General features: G+C 43.3%; 1 protein-coding gene across 2 annotated transcripts in view; it reads left to right on the top strand.

The window, feature by feature from the left end:
* Lrmda (leucine rich melanocyte differentiation associated) overlaps positions 1-16,372 on the top strand; it is a 1,173,619-nt gene continuing 1,157,247 nt past the window's right edge. For both annotated transcript variants that reach the window (XM_008849890.3, XM_008849891.3), the window contains exons 1-2: positions 1-113; positions 6,360-6,460. In XM_008849890.3, the coding sequence (XP_008848112.1) occupies positions 84-113; positions 6,360-6,460 (131 nt within the window). In that variant the 5' untranslated portion in view covers positions 1-83. The remainder of the gene's footprint in view (positions 114-6,359; positions 6,461-16,372) is intronic.

Raw genomic sequence — 16,372 nt, 5'->3', positions numbered from 1 at the left:
CCAGGTCAGCTGACCGCTCAGTGCGGAACTGCGCTGCCCGCCGCTGCTGCTCAGTGCTGTCTGCCAGCTCGGTCCCTGCCACTATGGCTGGGCTCGTGGTCAGTGGAACGCAAGTAAGTCCGTCCCAGTGAGCCGGGTCCGGTCCGGGGCCCAATAGGCGATGGGAGGGACAGCGGGGCGCGGGTCCTGGAGGCTTATTAACATATGCGTCCCTAGCCCCAGGAGCCCTATGTGCCTATCATGAGTGTCCAGTGCTCACGCCTGCTCCAGGTTGGAGAGGACAGATCCCTCTTTTGGTCCAGGCACACTCCCTGGCGGTGTGGGAAGAAGCCCTGATCTCTGCCTCACTCTGTCCCTAGAGTCACCCTGAGCTCAGGACCATTCTCCATCAGGCACAGTGCTGATGGCTCCTGGTACTTGTCAGGATCCACGGAAAGTTTCAGTTTCCTCTTTCGCAATCCTGGTTTAAAAAGAACTTTTGGTGTGTAAGAAAAAATTTTAATATGGAACAGATAGTTGATACTAGTGCAAATGTAAAACAAATTGACGGATGTGTTTACATCCATGTAAGGAAGGGGGCCCAAGTGCACAGTGCTACCAAAGTCACAATGAAAACCACGATGTGTCGGTGGGTGCCTTGCGGTCTGCCATCAGGGTGGCCTCCTTTTCCAAGGCTACTAGAGGCCCAGGGACATCTGCAGTTCTATTGGGTGCCTGGTTTCTAGAAGAGGCCTTGGTGAGGGCCTGGCTACACAGGGGGATAGACACCCAGCCTCACTTGCTTTCAGCTCTGTCCTAAGGTTGTGTTTTTAGTCACTGTTGAAGCCATGCACTCAGCCAAACTGACCAGACATCCTTTATCTGCTGGAAAATGCCAGTTTCAATTTTACTTCCTCTCCCTTTCTGATTAAGCCAGCCCCACTTTCCGAACTTTCTTCTCCATCCTAGAGTAGTGGTGAGTTTTGGACGTTTTCCCCTTAGGCAGGTGGCATCATGGATGTGGAGAATGGTTCCTCTTCAGAGGTTGAAGAACTTTACAGATCAGAAATACACAACAGAGGCCAGCTGTGTGCACTCCACCAAACTGGCTAGTGTGTTTCTTTATTCTGGAGTCCTCATCTTTTTTTCATATACATTTTCAGAGTGCTTATTATGTACAGACATCCAAAGCTGTTGATGGGAACTAGCTGGGTCTCTGCAGCTCCTGTTGACAGTTTTGTTGCCTAGGATTGCTGGCTCTGCCTGGAGACTCAGCCTGTGAGGGCAGAGACACAAGCCCAGAGTTCACAAGGGAGCCTCCCAGCCTGCACCAAGGAACTAAAAATGACCTCTGATTCTGAGTCAGGGTTTAGGGGCTTCTGGGAATGAGCTTGACTGCTTAGAAATAGGGAGCTGTAGGTATCTGTCTACAAAACAGGGCCCTGGTCCACAAACAATATAGTCTTTGCATTTTCAGACCTAGCTTTCCCTGTGTGGAACTTCTTCCAAGTTCCCGAAGAACTCACCATTCAAACTGAACCGTCCCTGGACTTTCTTTTCCTTAGCTTATCTCCCATTCCAAGAATAGATGTTTTCTGCACTCTTTTTAGCCTGTTCCACACAGCTCCAAGGGTATCCCTTGATATATGGGTGAGACATTTGGGGCCCTGGAAAACTGTTTCAAGATGAGGAGATGTCTGGGAAGAGCTAAGAAGGCATGCTGGGAAAGTGCCCTGTGGTGTTCCTCTCTCCTTTGCTAAACATCTAGGTGATGAATGTGAGTACCTGGTCCCGGGGTTAGGTCATCTGCTAGCATATGCTCCAGGAAAGTTGTAATGACTTCCACTGTAAGAGGAAGCATGTGCACTTTAGGAAACTGGTAGAGCCATCTTTAAGAAACATCAGAAGGGGGCTGGAGAGATGGCTCAGTGGTTCAGAGCACTGGCTGCTCTTGCAGGAGACCTGGGTTCGGTCCCAGTATGGTGGCTAACCACTGTCCTTAATTCCAGTTCCAGGGGATCTGACACTCTCTTTTGACCTCTGGAGGCATTACACAACGCAGGTGCACATACATATATGCAGGCAATACACTTATATACAGAAAATAAAAATAACAAGTAAAATATTTAAAAACATAAAAAGTTTAAATTTGACATAACCCTGTATTTGTTTAATGAGGTGATATATTTATATATACACACATATATAAAATGTGTAGTGATCAGTGGAACAGATTTGTGTATCCATTATGTTAAACATGGTTCTTTGTATGAGGACCTTTCAAAATCCTCTCTGGTGGCTAGTTTGTTATTGACTATAGTTATTCTATGTTCTAGAACATTACAAGTTATTCCTCTTTACCCACAGGACCCCTTACCAGTCAAACACTCAGTAACCTCTATCCTATTCCCACATAGATTTTATTTACTTTTTGGTGCTGGGAGTTAAATCCAGGACTCTCACATGCTAGGCAAGCATTCTACCATTGAGCTGCATCCTCAGCTGTAGACCTCCTTAAAGAGGGAAGAAGCTTCCCAGAAGCCCAGGGTGTTGGTGATCATTTTCATTGTAATATGTCTGAAATATGTGAATGTAAAACCTGATGCAACTTTCTCAATATTGAGAGAACTGTAAATCCTAAATAAAGGGATGGTCTAAGTGTAAAGGAAGGATTTCAATAAAATTAAAACAGTTTAATGAGGGCCTGGAGAAATGGCTCTATGGTTAAGAGCACTGGTTGCTCTTGCCAAAGAACCTAGGTTCAGTTCTCCACACCCACATGGTGGCTAACAACTGTCAGTACGTAACTCCAGTTCCAGGGGATCCAACACCCTCTTCTGGCCTCTGTGAGCATTGAACAAGGGTGCACTTACCTACATGCAAGCGAAACACTCATACACATAAAATAAAAATAAATAAATAGAAAATGATTTAAGGAGATGGCTGATAATTTAAGTTAGACCGCTGCTCCTGTTCCATGAGGGACTGGCAGTCGTAGAGCTGGTTTTCAGATCCCCACAGGCCTGTAACATCATATGCCGTTGGGGATGTTGCAATTGTCCCATCACTTCTCTTTGTAAAATCTTTTTCTTCATCATGAATCTGGCTTCATTTGTCTCTTCTTGGTTTGAAGGCTTCATTTATATTCAACATTACAGCCTCTTTCTTCTTTTGCCTCTAATGTTTGATAATTACAGATGTGGCATGGATGTAATTATAGACGTAAATGCAAACTTGAAATTTGGACACCAAAGTCAAGAGGCCGTGGAAATAACCAATCTCTTCCATAGGGATATGGTCTGAAACAATAACTTTTTATGAGTGACCTCTCTGTGACAAAGACAGTGCTGTGTGCTTTCACAGGATGTCTTATTCCAGTAATGAAGTAAAATGAGGCTAATACATGTGATTCCAAGGCTATTTCATGAGGATTCAATAGATGGTGGGCACATGGCTGGCATTTGCTTAATGTTATTAGATTACCTTTGCTACTTTGGGTGGTAGTTGGTGTTAGTATTTGATTAGTTTTAAAAGAAGGAAACAGAGGCTAGGGATAGTGCACTTGGTGGAGTGCTTACCTAGCATGCACAAGGCTCAGAGTTCTAACCCTAGCATACACTAGACAGGAGGAGCAGAAGTTGAAGGTCATTCTTGGTTACATAGTGAACTCCAGGCTAGCCTGGGATACATGAGACCCTGCCTTTAAAAAAAAAAAGGAGAAGAAACAGACTCCAGGACATTGTGACTTGTCCAAGATAACACAGCTAGGAGATAGCAGCAGGTACTCAAACTGTACCTAGAGCTCTGCTCACTGGGACAAAGATTCTGGTGATAGTACCCTGGTAAGAGGTGACCATCCTAAAATAATGTCCTTTCAGTCTGATATCTGACAAACTTATCATATCCAGAAAGGTCTTATGAGCAACTGTCCCAATGGCAAAGAGAAACTTGTGGTCATTTGCACTTTGACCGTCTTCTGCTCACAAGGACCAAGAGTTTGGGACCCACCCGCATAGCCTCGTCTCCTCTCTGGGGTTTCTCTCTGGAGGACTCTGACTTGGTGCATGTCTTTTCCTCTCCTCTCCTTTCTTCCCCCTTTCCACCTCCCTCCTTCTTTCTCTACCTTTTCCCTTTCCTTTGGGTCTCATGTCTGATTTCCATCTCAGATTGGAAGCTTCAAAAAAGAATGGATTTCATGTAGAAAGGGTACATGTTGCTAGATTGACTTTAGATCCCCCCCCCCCATTTTTTTAGCTGGTTCAACATTATTTTCTTGGGCTGTTGAGACAGCTCCGTAGGTAAAGGTACTTGCTGCCGAGTTTGACAACCTGAGTTTGATCCTGAGGACCCACATGGTAGAGAGAAAACTCAAAGTTGTCCTCTGACATCTACATGTGTGCCAAATGCACACATGCACACACACAATAAATAAATGAAAAACACTTAAAATTATTTTATCGGCATCAGCTAACTTTCTATTTTTTTCTTTATCTTGGGGTTGGGTGGAATAGGGTCTGGCTATGTTACTCAGGCTGGCCTTGAACATACTAAGGTACCCAGTACAGGGATTGCAAGTGTGTGACACTATGGCTCAGTTAGCTATTTCTCTGCCCCTTTTCTCCACTTTCTCTCTTCTTGAAATAGAATTACAGAAGGACAGTGAAAGGGAAGAGAACAAATACATGGCATTGCATTGTCAGGAATTTGTCACTACATAGGAGAGGGGTAAAGCAATGACTGGAAAAATGAAGGTGTTAGGGGCCATGGGGCATCGGTACATTAAGTGGAATCATGTGAACATTCTGAGATGGTTGGGGACTGGCCGGTTATAAAGATATCTGATGTCCTCCACATTTTTCTTCCCCATTAAGAAGCATAATATCCTGGGAATCTCTCAGTCATTCCAAGACATCTTTGTGTATCTGCATAAAAGGTAAATTTATAGGGAGCAGAATCAACGTTGTAGCTACACGAAGGACCTGATTTTCTATCTGGGGGTTAAAGGTGGTGTGGCTCAGGAATGTCCTATGTCTGTGCCTCACTTGACCATCTCTGATGAATGGGTTTGATTTCTTGGTTTTGATTTATTTATTTTTATTTTATGCGTATGAGTGTTTTGCCTGCATGTATGTTAAGTGTACCCGTGCATGCAGTGACTGAGGAGGTCAGAAGAGGGCGTCAGATCCCCTGGAGTTATGGATGGTTGTTGGCCACCATGTGGGTACTGGGAACTGAACCTGGGTCCTCTGCAAGAGCAGCCAGTGCTCTTAACTGCTGAGCCATCTCTCCAGTCCATTTTTTGGTTTTGGAATTCATCTTTAGTCCTGCCTTAAACCTGCAATCTGTTAAAAACTAGGTCCTGGGGTAGAGGAAAGGCCCATTGCTTTCTTCTCAGAAGTTCTAGGATCGGATTTCAATTAGGCCTTTTAATATTTGGGCACACAAGATGCTTAAATCAACATGTAAAATACAATGAAAATCAAAAGAATGCCTAAAGGAGGCAAAAGGCTCCTGAAACCTTTCTGGGGGAGGGACCTTAGATGCGCTGGCCACGCCACCCTGTTGCTTTCCAATCAGCTTTGTTGGAGTGTGATGGGCATTTTACATCCAGTGGTAATCTGATGGGTGATGGGACCGGTGGTGGTCTGGGGAGTTTTTTTTTTTTTTTTTTTTTTTTTCTTCCAGCCCAGGCCTGATCTAGCCACTTGAAGGTTGAAAGGTGTATGTGCAGGCATATGGCCTGTGGGCTGCATATGGCTACTGATAGCTATGAATACAATCTAACATAAAACCATAAACTTACTTCAAACATTTTTTATGATTGATTTTTGTAACTTGATTGATCAGTTCTTGAATGTGAGTTTTGTAAATAACAACATTGTGTGGCAGTGTCCAAAGCTTGGACACACAAGACAGCATTTTCAGGAATACTTTCTATAGTTTGAGCAAAGACTGAGCCTACCTGATAGACCATCTGATCCGCCTGGTCATCTGTGAGGATGTGTGCATTATGGGGTGGCTGGGAGAGGGAGAAGGAGGGCCAGATGGGAAGCCGTTTCAAAGGCTGGGGTGAGAAGCCGGCTGATGGATGTGATTATCTCCACGTGTTCTGACATCGGGGTTCTTTTGGGCACCTGCACCTGGCCAATTTCAGTCTAATTTCCATTGTGCCAGGATTTGTCTCCATCAAGCTAACTGCTCCAGGAAAGGAGAGCTGTTGGCAAAGTCCCCAAAGCTCAGGGAAGCAGGTACAGGTTAGCCTTTTTGTGTGGAGGAGCAGTCTTTCAAGTTGTGGAAGCAGTCATGGGCTCAGCGACTCTGGCTTGTGGGCAGCTGGGTAATTTCCGTTTGCTGCAGTTTCTGTTCCATTTAATTTCCAGGTGTCCTACATAGGCCAGGACTGCAGAGAAATTCCAGAGTACCTTGGCAGAGACTGTGGACATTTCGCAAAGAGGCTTGATCTGAGCTTCAACCTCCTGAGGTATGTGACCTTCCAGAGATGACGGCCAGGCCTGGGAGGCCCAGTTCCCTTGGGGGACCTGTGGGCTGCCTGATGTACGTCAAAGGTTCCAGTTCTGTGGATGGTGTCCTTTGATTCAATGGAGAGTCTCTAGACACATGGAAACCGACCCCCTGCGCATCCCCCCCACCCCCAATCTGATTCACTTTAGATGATTTGTTGGCTATCCTTTTAGTGTTTGGAGCATGGTTCATCTCATGCCTGTGGGAGGACCTTCTGGTTTTCACTTGTTCTTTTTTTTTCCCATGGATACCTGTGTAGAGTCAGAATCCTCTTGGAGAAGGAATGAGATGACACCACCGGGTGTTTTAGTTTAGCTTTCTTTTGACGATAACTCTGTCATGAAGAAGTCTGTCAGATCACAGGTAGGGTGTATTTGTGTCTTTCTTCGAAACTGAAAATATTTGTGATGGCTGGGCGTGGTGCTACTTGGGAGGCAAAGGCAGGTGAATCTTTGTGAGACCGAGGCCAGCCTGGCCTACATAGTGAATTTCAGGCCAGCTGGGGGCTACAGGGAGGCCCATTCTCAACAAACAAACAAACCAAACAAAAAAAATTTGTTATAATGTTCTCTCTCAGGTGATGTCTTGAAGGACTCAAACACTATTAGTTTGGGGTAGTTGGGAGGGGAGAAAATTCTCTAACAGCTATTGGAGACTTGGCTAAAAGTAAGTATGATCTTGCCTGGTATTCTAGTGGAGACTAACAGTTATTTTATTTCTTCCTAAAGGTTATGAGTTATGCTGGTGGGTGGCCTTAGGGAATGGAGGTAGGTGACACTTGGACAGCAGGTGTTGTGGGACAAGTGAACAGGGATCAGGGTGGTAGCTTTCTCTGTTGAGCTGGCTCTACTCAGGGCTTGCCCCTTAGCTGTCCTTGAGCTCCATCCTGGCCTCTGCCTAAGACAAACTCACTTGGATGAGCCTGAAAATGCTAGTCTAGCATCTGGGTGCTTTTCTGCTTCAAGGCCTTAGAGTTTCCCAAACTCTGAATGAGGATCCTTGGGAATGAAGAATTTGGAGGAAGATGGATAGAATGCAGGGAACTGGACACTTGTAGATAGAGACTAAGTTTCAGCTAAGTACTTTGTCATCTGGTGCCTAGGAGCCAGTACATGGCCACACCGAACTCTATGAACTGTGGGAAAGGGATCTGACAAGGGTGGGGTGGGGTGGTGCTACTGAGTGTGCTCTGTCCAATTCCCAAGGGGTTTATGCCTCTGGGAAATGTGGAAACAAAAACATTGCAATGTCAATACATAGGAATGAGAGGTAGCTAAGCATAAATGCTGTCTCTAGAGAAATCCAGGGTGCTTTGTGGTCCTAGTGCCTGGACAGATGGAGTGCACAACCTGGAGTGATCCGGGCCTAAGACATGTGTGCCTTGAATAGCTTCCCTGCCTGGGCTCAAGCAAATGTTCCTTTGTGGCATCTTGAGTTTTACCTATGTGAGTGGCCTCCAGGGCCCCAGGGCATCATGGTTTAGGGGCTGTGGTTGTGGTTCTCTTGTTTGCTCAACTGGTGGCTGAAGGCAGGTGACACTATTTCTCTTGGGTGTCGCAGGAAGATACGCACTTTCTCAGGTACTAGTTTATCTTTGCATTCAGTCACATAAAAATCTAAGATGTTTTAGATGCTGAGCTACTTCCTCTTTAAGAAAGGAGGATGGTGGAGCTGGAGAACAGAGAGAAAGGAAGAGACAGAAGATTGTCAGGGCACTTTTAAAGTACCTGGGTATTTGACAAGATGGCTGAAGTCTGTTGGCCTTCAGGGGTCAATATATCCAAATAAGGGCTGGGGAGATGTGCCAACAGTAGAGTTCTTACACAGCAAACGTGAGGACCAGACTTTGATCTTTAGAACCCATGTAAAAAGCCAGACATGGCAGTGTGCACCTGTAATCCCAGTGCAGGGGAGGCAGAGACAGGAGGAACTCTGGGGCTCACTGGTCAGCTAGTCTAGCTGAATGGGTGAGCTCCTGGTTCTGTGAGAAACCTTATCTGAGAAAACAAGGTGGAGGGGTGGATGTGTGTGGGTGGATCCTAGAGGAGTTACAGGATGGAGCAGGGAGTGGATATGATCAAAATACATTGTGTGCATATATGAAATAATCAAATGGTTAATGAACCGTTATATACCTAACATACATCTTGGGCTGGCAGCATAGGTCTATAATACATAGTAATACTGTATTTGGCTTTGTCGAAGAGAATACCCTGAGTTGTTCAAGCTGGCTGCCATGAAACACTACTTCAGACAGCAGAGCCAAGGGGTGTCAGAGCAGGAAACTAGGGAGCAATTGGACTGCGGTGCAAAGTAGCCTGGAAATAGGTTCCGCAGGCCTGTGGAAATGGTGGGGTGGGAGTGTCCAGAGAGAAATTTCTACCAAATGCAGGATACACATTTGTAGTATTTCCTTTCGATTTTTTTGTGTCTGTTTTTTTGAGACAGGGTCTCACTGTGTAGCTCAGGGTGGCCTTGAACCCGTTTTGTAGCCCAGACAGATCTCAGTCTTGCAATTTTCCTACCTTAGCCTCTCAAGTGGTGGGATTGCTGCAGACGCAGGTCACTGTGTCCAGCCTCATTTGGGTACCGTGTGAGTGTGCGTGCATGCGTGCGTGCGTGTGTGTGTGTGTGTGTGTGTGTGTGTGTACAAATTGTAGCACGCGGCATAGGATACATTTGAGATAGTACTGTCCCTGGATATCTTTCGGGTGCTCCCTGTTAAAAAGAATTATTCCCCGGCAAGGAGAATTACCCTCGTTGGGCCAGACCTTCTGCATCTGACCAGGCACCCTGTCTCCTGTCTCCTTTTGCAACTGCTGTGTCACTTATCTATTTCCAGACCCTCAAACCCCACAAAATTCTTCTCTCTTTGTTACAAGCAGAATAGCCCGCTCTCCTTCAGTTTGGCACACCTCCACCGCCTCCCTTTTCCAATTCTGAAGTCATAGCAGGGTATTGCCTTAAACAGAGTACTGAAACACTTGCTGCGCCCCTAGGTTGTGAGATCAGCTGCAGTTCATGAACCACAATTTGTTTTTCGGTAAGGGGTTCTGTTTATTCATTTTTAATAGCTAAAAAATACACGCTATAACATTTAGTAAGATCAAACATGCAAACAGTGGGACAACATTCTTCACGTCTTGGTCCTTTAGCCTCCCACCCTTGCTCTGTATTCTTATTTCTCAATTTCCGTACAGACTTCTACATCTTGAGATGTTTGATGTAGATACAATACGGATTCCTTGCTTTCCCTCCAGCTGTACTAAAGTATTGTCAACAGCTCAAATTGCATACATTTATGGTATACAATGTGATACGGCTACCATACAAAGTAACCTATCTATCTATGTATCTATCTATCTATGTATCTATCTATCTATCTATCTATCTATCTATGCATATAGATGAAAATTAGAGTTCTGGGAATAGATGAGAGAAGCTAGTACAAAGAGGCAAAAGACAAAGTCACCAGGGTTATTCCCAAAGACTCAAATATTTAGAGTGAGCTGAGTGGTGATAACTTGAGAGGATATCATCTATCTGTCTATCTATCTATCTATCTATCTATCTATCTATCTATCTATCATCTGTCTTCTATCTTTTCATGACCTCCCTTAGTTACTCTTTTTTTGTGGTAAGGAGATTTAAAATCTACTGTCTTAGCAAAGTTCAAGTATATAACACAGCAATATTAACTCTACTCACCATGTGGGATAGTAGACCGTGTTTAAGTGTTGAATCCAGCTGGGTTGGCTCTTTTTGCATATGGGCATGAACTAAGGATCTGATTTCATTATTATCTGGGACTTATTCATCTTGTTTTACGGAAGCTTTTCACTCTTTGACCAACATCTCCTAGTGTCCCTGTCCCTGGCCTGGCAACCAGCATCCTATTCTCTGTCTCTGTGAGTTTGATTTTTTAGATTCCATGGGTGAAAGCTTGTAGTGTTTTATCTCTTTCTGTGTCTGTCTTACTTTACTTTGCATAATGTCCTCCAGGCCCATGGATAATGTCTTAAACAAGACATTCTTATTTAAGGTGAATAATATTCCATTGTGTGTGTATGCCCATTTAAAACCCACTTATCTGTCAGTGGACAATCGGGTTGATTCTGTATCTTGATGATTGTGAATAGTGCAATAAACATGAGAGTAAAGATGTCTCTTCAACACTCTGATTTCATTTCTTTTAGATGTACACCTGGAAGTGGGGCTGCTTGATCGCTAAGTAGTTCTACTTAAAACTTTTTTTTTTCAGTGTATATTTTTATTGAATTATTGTGCATTTCACATAATACATTTTTAAACAAAATTTATTTATTATTTTATGAGTACGAGTGTATTACCTGCATATATGCAAATGTACCTGTGATGCACAATACCCGCAGAGGTCAGATGAGGGCACTGGAGCCCCTGGAACTGGAATTAGGACGGTGGTTAGCCATCATGTGGGTACTGAGATTCAAACCTGGGTCCTCTGCAAGAGCAGCCAGTGCTCTTAAGTGCTGAGCCATCTCTCCAGCCCCAATACACCTTAATCATATTTAGACCCCTCCTTTATATCTCCCATATCCCACCCACACGATTTCATGCATTCTGTCATACATATTAAGGCCTATCGAGTCATGTTTGTGTACCCATGTATCCCTCGGTGTAAGTTCATCCACTGGAGCCTGTTCAGTCTGTCTAGTGTCACTTAAAGAAGATCAGTTCTCCGTCACTCAGCAGTGGTTGGCTGCTAATAGTTCCTCAGCTAAGGTTGGGGCCTCCTGCCCATTTCTCCAGCTCTATGCTGGTTTTTGTCTGAGTTTTCATGGGTCTTGTGCATGCTGTCATCATTACTGTTCACATGAGCAAGGTCTCAGGAGCCTGTAAGACTCTGTTTCCTTATGGTCATACACTTCTTCCCTCATACAGTCTTTCCGCCTCCTCTTCCACAATGGTCCCTGAGTTGTGGTGGGTGAGGTTTAATATGAGCCCTATCCAGGGACCCACACTCTACAGTCTCTTATTTTTTGATGAACCTCCACACTGTTTTCCATAATGGTTGTATCAACACACAGCTGCATGTATACAAGTCTTTTCTCTTCTCCACACCCTTGTCAGCACTTGTTTTCTTTCTTAGCTATTCTAACAGGTGAGAGATGATATTTTGTTAAGGTTTCAAATGGTGTTTCCTTGACAATTCATATATTAGGGTTTTCTAGAGAAACAGGTCCAATAGAATGAATATAATATTCATATATAAAGGGGGATTCATTAAATTGGCTTACCTGATATAGTGTGGGTGGTCCAACGTTGACTGTGTTTACTTGGAGTGCTGAGAACCTGTTAGCTCAGACCCCAAGAGGGGCTGCAGCCTTAACTTGGCACTCAAGTTCTAGAGGATTCTTGGAGAACCACTGGTCTTCAATTCACTTTGGAAGCCTGAAGACGCTGAGTTTTGATATCATCAAAGGAGATCAACAGCATCAGCATCAACATAAGCATTATCATCATCAGCAGCAGCATAAATGAACTCGTCAGTAAACTGTGACGGCAAGGAAGCAAAAAGCTTCCCTGGGGCCTTCTTTTTTCCGGGCTTCCGGGAAGGGGCTGCCCACATTTAGGCATATCTTCCCACTTCTAATAACCTGATCAAGAAAATCCTTTGTGTGTGTGGCCAGCAGTTTTTCTTGTAGTTGATTCCAGATTTAGGCAACTTGAAAACCAAAAATAACCATCGTAGTTAGTGATGCCCAACATTTCTTTGTATATCTGCTGTCCATTTGTATGCCTTCTTTTGAGAAATGTCTGTTCACATCCTTTATCTACTTAAAAATAAGGTTATTTATTTTCCTGTCATTAAGTTGGGTTCCATATGTAGTCTGGACACTAATCTCTTATTAGATATATGATACAGTTTGGATAGGTACTCAGGCCCCAGTCAATTGCAGTGCTGGAAGGTGGTGGAATCTTGAGGTGAGTCCTAGTGGGATATCTTAGGCTACTGGGACTGTGAATGGGCCACCTCTGCCATGACACGTTACTTTGTCACAGTCTCAAAGCAACAGAACCAGCTGATCATGAACCAAAACCTCTAAGATGTGAACCCCAAATCCTTTCGTCTTATGTTGATTACCTTACATAGTTTGTTATATGATTGTATAACAATTTATGGTATCCAAATATTTTTCATACTGTGTAGGTTGTCTCTCCATTCTGATGATTATTTTCTTGCTGTGGAAAAACTTTTTAGTTGGCTGTAATCTCACTTGCCTGTTTTTGCTTTTTCTATCATATCTATAAAAAAAAATCATTGCACAAACAATGGGCTGGCAAGATGCTTTAATGGATAAAGGTGCTTGCTGTCAAGACTGATGGTCTGAGTTCAATCCCTAGGCCTATACAAGTTGTTCTCTGACTTCATTGCGTGTACTGTGACATGTGCACACCCCACTTCCCGTCACACACGCATACAGTGCATTTAAAAAAAAGAAACAATTTCTCTGTTTTATTCTAGTAGTTTTACAGTTTTGGGTGTTATGTTTAAATCTTTAGTTCATTTTGTTCTTCCCCCTGTGTGTTCTGGGTACCTTTGTTGAAGATCAATTAACCATAGCCATGTGAATTTCTGTCTGGGTGTTCTATTGTGCTCCGTTGGCCTACATGTCTGCTTTATGCCAGTACTATTGCTTTGTTAACTAGATTTATGTGGTTTATTTTGAAATTAGGTTGTTTGATGTCTTAGGTTGTTTGATGTCTTAAGTTTTGTTCATTTTGCTCAAGATCACTTTGGCTACGTGGGGTCTTTCATGGTCAGATGGATTTTGTGAAAAATATCATTGGAATTTTGGTAGAGATTGCACTGAATCTGATGATCTTTCTAAGTGTAAAGTCCCTTCAACAGTTTTAATTCATCTAATCCATAAACACAAGATCTTTATCCACACTAGCATCTTTAATTTCTTGCATTAGTTTGTATGGACTCTGTGAGCAGATCTTTCCTTTCTTCAGTGAAATTTACTGCTAAGTATTTTATTTTGTTTTTATTTTGTTATTTTTGTAGGATCGTTTGCTTAGTCTGCTCTTGACCACTCAGTGTATAGAAACGAAACCATTTTTTTACATGTTGATTTTATATCTGACAATGTAACTGAATTTGTTCTAGCAATTTCTTGATAGTATCTGTGTTTTTCTATGTATTTGACCATGACTTGTGCAAACAAAGACAATTTTACTTCTTCCCTTTAAAAAAATTTATTGTATTGTATGTTTATGCGTGTATTGCCTGCATATATGTAAGTGCACCTGTGTTATACAATGCCGGCAGAGGCCAGAAGAGGGTGTCAGATCCCCTGGAACTGGAGTTAAGTTTGTGAGTTACCATGTGGGTGCTGAGAACAGAACCCAGGTCCTCTGCAAGAGCAGACCGTGCTCTTAACCACTGAGCCTTCTCTCCAGCCCTCCTTCTTCTCCTTTGATGGGATCCCTGTTATTTCTTTTTCTTGCCTAGTTGCTCTGGCTAGGACTTTTAGCAGTGCACTGAATAAAAGTGATGTGTCGATGTCCTTGCTTTCTGCCTGAGGAAAAGCTTCCAGCATGTCAACATTGAGTGTGATGTTTTCTGTGGGCTTGTTGTTTATGAAATGATTTCATTCATTAATAGATTTGGTTTTGTTATGATGTGAAATTCAATAAAAAAGACTTTTTTTCCTAGTAAAGTGGTCTTGATAGTATAAGACGGTTGTTGGTTGCCACACAAAAATCATGGATTGCTTGAGGCTTTTGAAAACCTAAACTCTCAGGTTTCTAGGCTCAAGCAGCTCTTTACTTACTGCTATTCTGCAGATGCCATAAAGATCAGATTAGAAGCATTCAGATTACTTAACCGTTTTGGCCTATGTTTGCCATTTAATGAAACCATTGCATCACTCTATGTGCTGGGAGTGTGAATGCTGCTTGTGGAGAGTATTGCTGTCAGGGAAGCTTTATGGTATAATTAGATGGTTTTCATTCTTTTTAAATATTTAACATTTTTTGTATTTATTTGTCTATCGTGGTGTGTGTGTGTGTGTGTGTGTGTGTGTGTGTCTGTGTCTGTGTGTCTGTCTGTATCTATGTGTGTACCACAGCACCGAAGTAGAAGTCAGAGGACAACTTGTAGGAGTAGGTTCTCTCCTTCCAACCTTGTGGATTAGGATGTCAGGCTTGGTAGGAAGCACCTTTACCCACTGAGCCATCTTGCCAGTCCATGTTTGGCAATCTTGTGTAAGAACTCAGATCTAGGTTGGAGAGAAGGCTCAATGGTAAAGAGTGCTTGGTGCTCTTGTGGAGGATCAGAGTTCGTTCCCAACACCCATATTTGGTAGCTCACAACAGCTTGTAACTCCAGATCCAGGGGATCTGACACCCTCTTCTCTCCTCTACAGGCACTGGTACTCACATGTGGGTACTTTTCCCCTACCACATACACAAGAGTAAAAATAAGTATACATCTTGAAAAAAAGAATTCAGATCTATAATCATTATTCACTGTTTGAATCTGTCTTTTTTTAATGATATTTTAAATATTTTATTATTTTTATTTTTTGTGTATGAGCATATTGCTTGCATGTATGTGAGTGCACCCATGTCGTGCAATGCCACGGAGGTCAAAAGAGAGCTTCGGTTTTGTACCCTCCATATGGGTGCTGGGAATCGAACCCAGCTCCTCTGCAAGACCAGTCAGTGCTCTTAACCACTGAGCCATCTCTCCGGCCCCAATCTGTCTTTTGAAATTTATTTATTTGTTAGCAATTTCATGCCTGAATATAATATATTCTTGTCATACTTACCCCCTGGCCTCTCCTGTCCCCTTCCTGCCTCCACCATCCCCACTCCTTTCAACTAGTCCCTGCCTCCCATTAGCGTGTCTTTTTTTTCTTTTTCACTTGTTTGATTTTGTCTTGTGATCCACTGGGTTTAACAAGAGCCACCCACATGGACATAGGTGTAGAGTTGTTTAGTGCAGGATGGGGGACCCACAGTAGCTATGTCACTGAAGAGAATGACTCCACCTCCTCCAGTAGCCATCAACTGCCAGTAGCCCTTGGGATGGGCTGATATGTGGCCTTTAGTATACTGAAGTACACTCTTTTTGTACCTAATTTGTTGAGCGTTTTCTTATGAAAAGATACTGGATTTTGTTGAATGCGTCTTCCCGTGTCTATTGAGGTGATCATATAACTTTAATCATTTGTTATGTTAATGTGGGTTGGGACATTTATTGATTTGTTTATTTTGTGCCCATCTTGTGTCCTTTAGCATATATTCCTTTTTAAAAAATTTGTTTTGTTTTTATTTTATGTGAATGTGTATATTGCCTGCATGTATGTAAGCACACCCTTGTTATACAATGCCCACGGAGGTCAGAAGAGGGCATCAGGCCCCCTGGAACTGGAATTAAGGATTGCTGATAGCCGTCACATGGATGCTAGGATTTGAACCCAGGTCTTCTGCAAGAACAGCCAGTGCTCTTAACCACTGAGCCATCTCTCCATCCTGCCTATATTCCCCTTAATGTGCTGTTGAATTCGATTTCTGGTGTCATTAGAGATTTTTTGCATTGTGTCATCAGACGTTGGCCTGTAGTGTTCTTTTTTTATAGCATTCTTGCCTGGCTTTGGTATCAGGGAAATGTTGGCATTGCATTGTAAAATGCACTTGGAAGTCCTCCTCCAGAAGCAGTTGGGTAGCCTCGGCACCCCTAGAGAGTTGGGGAGCTTTCCTTTTCCATCCACTTCAGTCCCTCCTCCTCTTCTTCCTCTCCCCCCTCCTCCCCCCTCCTCCTCCTCCTTCTTCTTCTGTTATTTGAGACAGTCCAAGAAAGACAGACACGAATTCTTTC

Source organism: Nannospalax galili, unplaced genomic scaffold (genome assembly GCF_000622305.1).
Source record: "Nannospalax galili isolate Female #2095 unplaced genomic scaffold, S.galili_v1.0 scaffold83, whole genome shotgun sequence".
In the NCBI taxonomy this organism is placed as follows: domain Eukaryota; kingdom Metazoa; phylum Chordata; class Mammalia; order Rodentia; family Spalacidae; genus Nannospalax; species Nannospalax galili.
The sequence above is the reverse complement of the archived record's forward strand: the minus strand, read 5'-3'. Positions and strand labels throughout refer to the sequence as shown.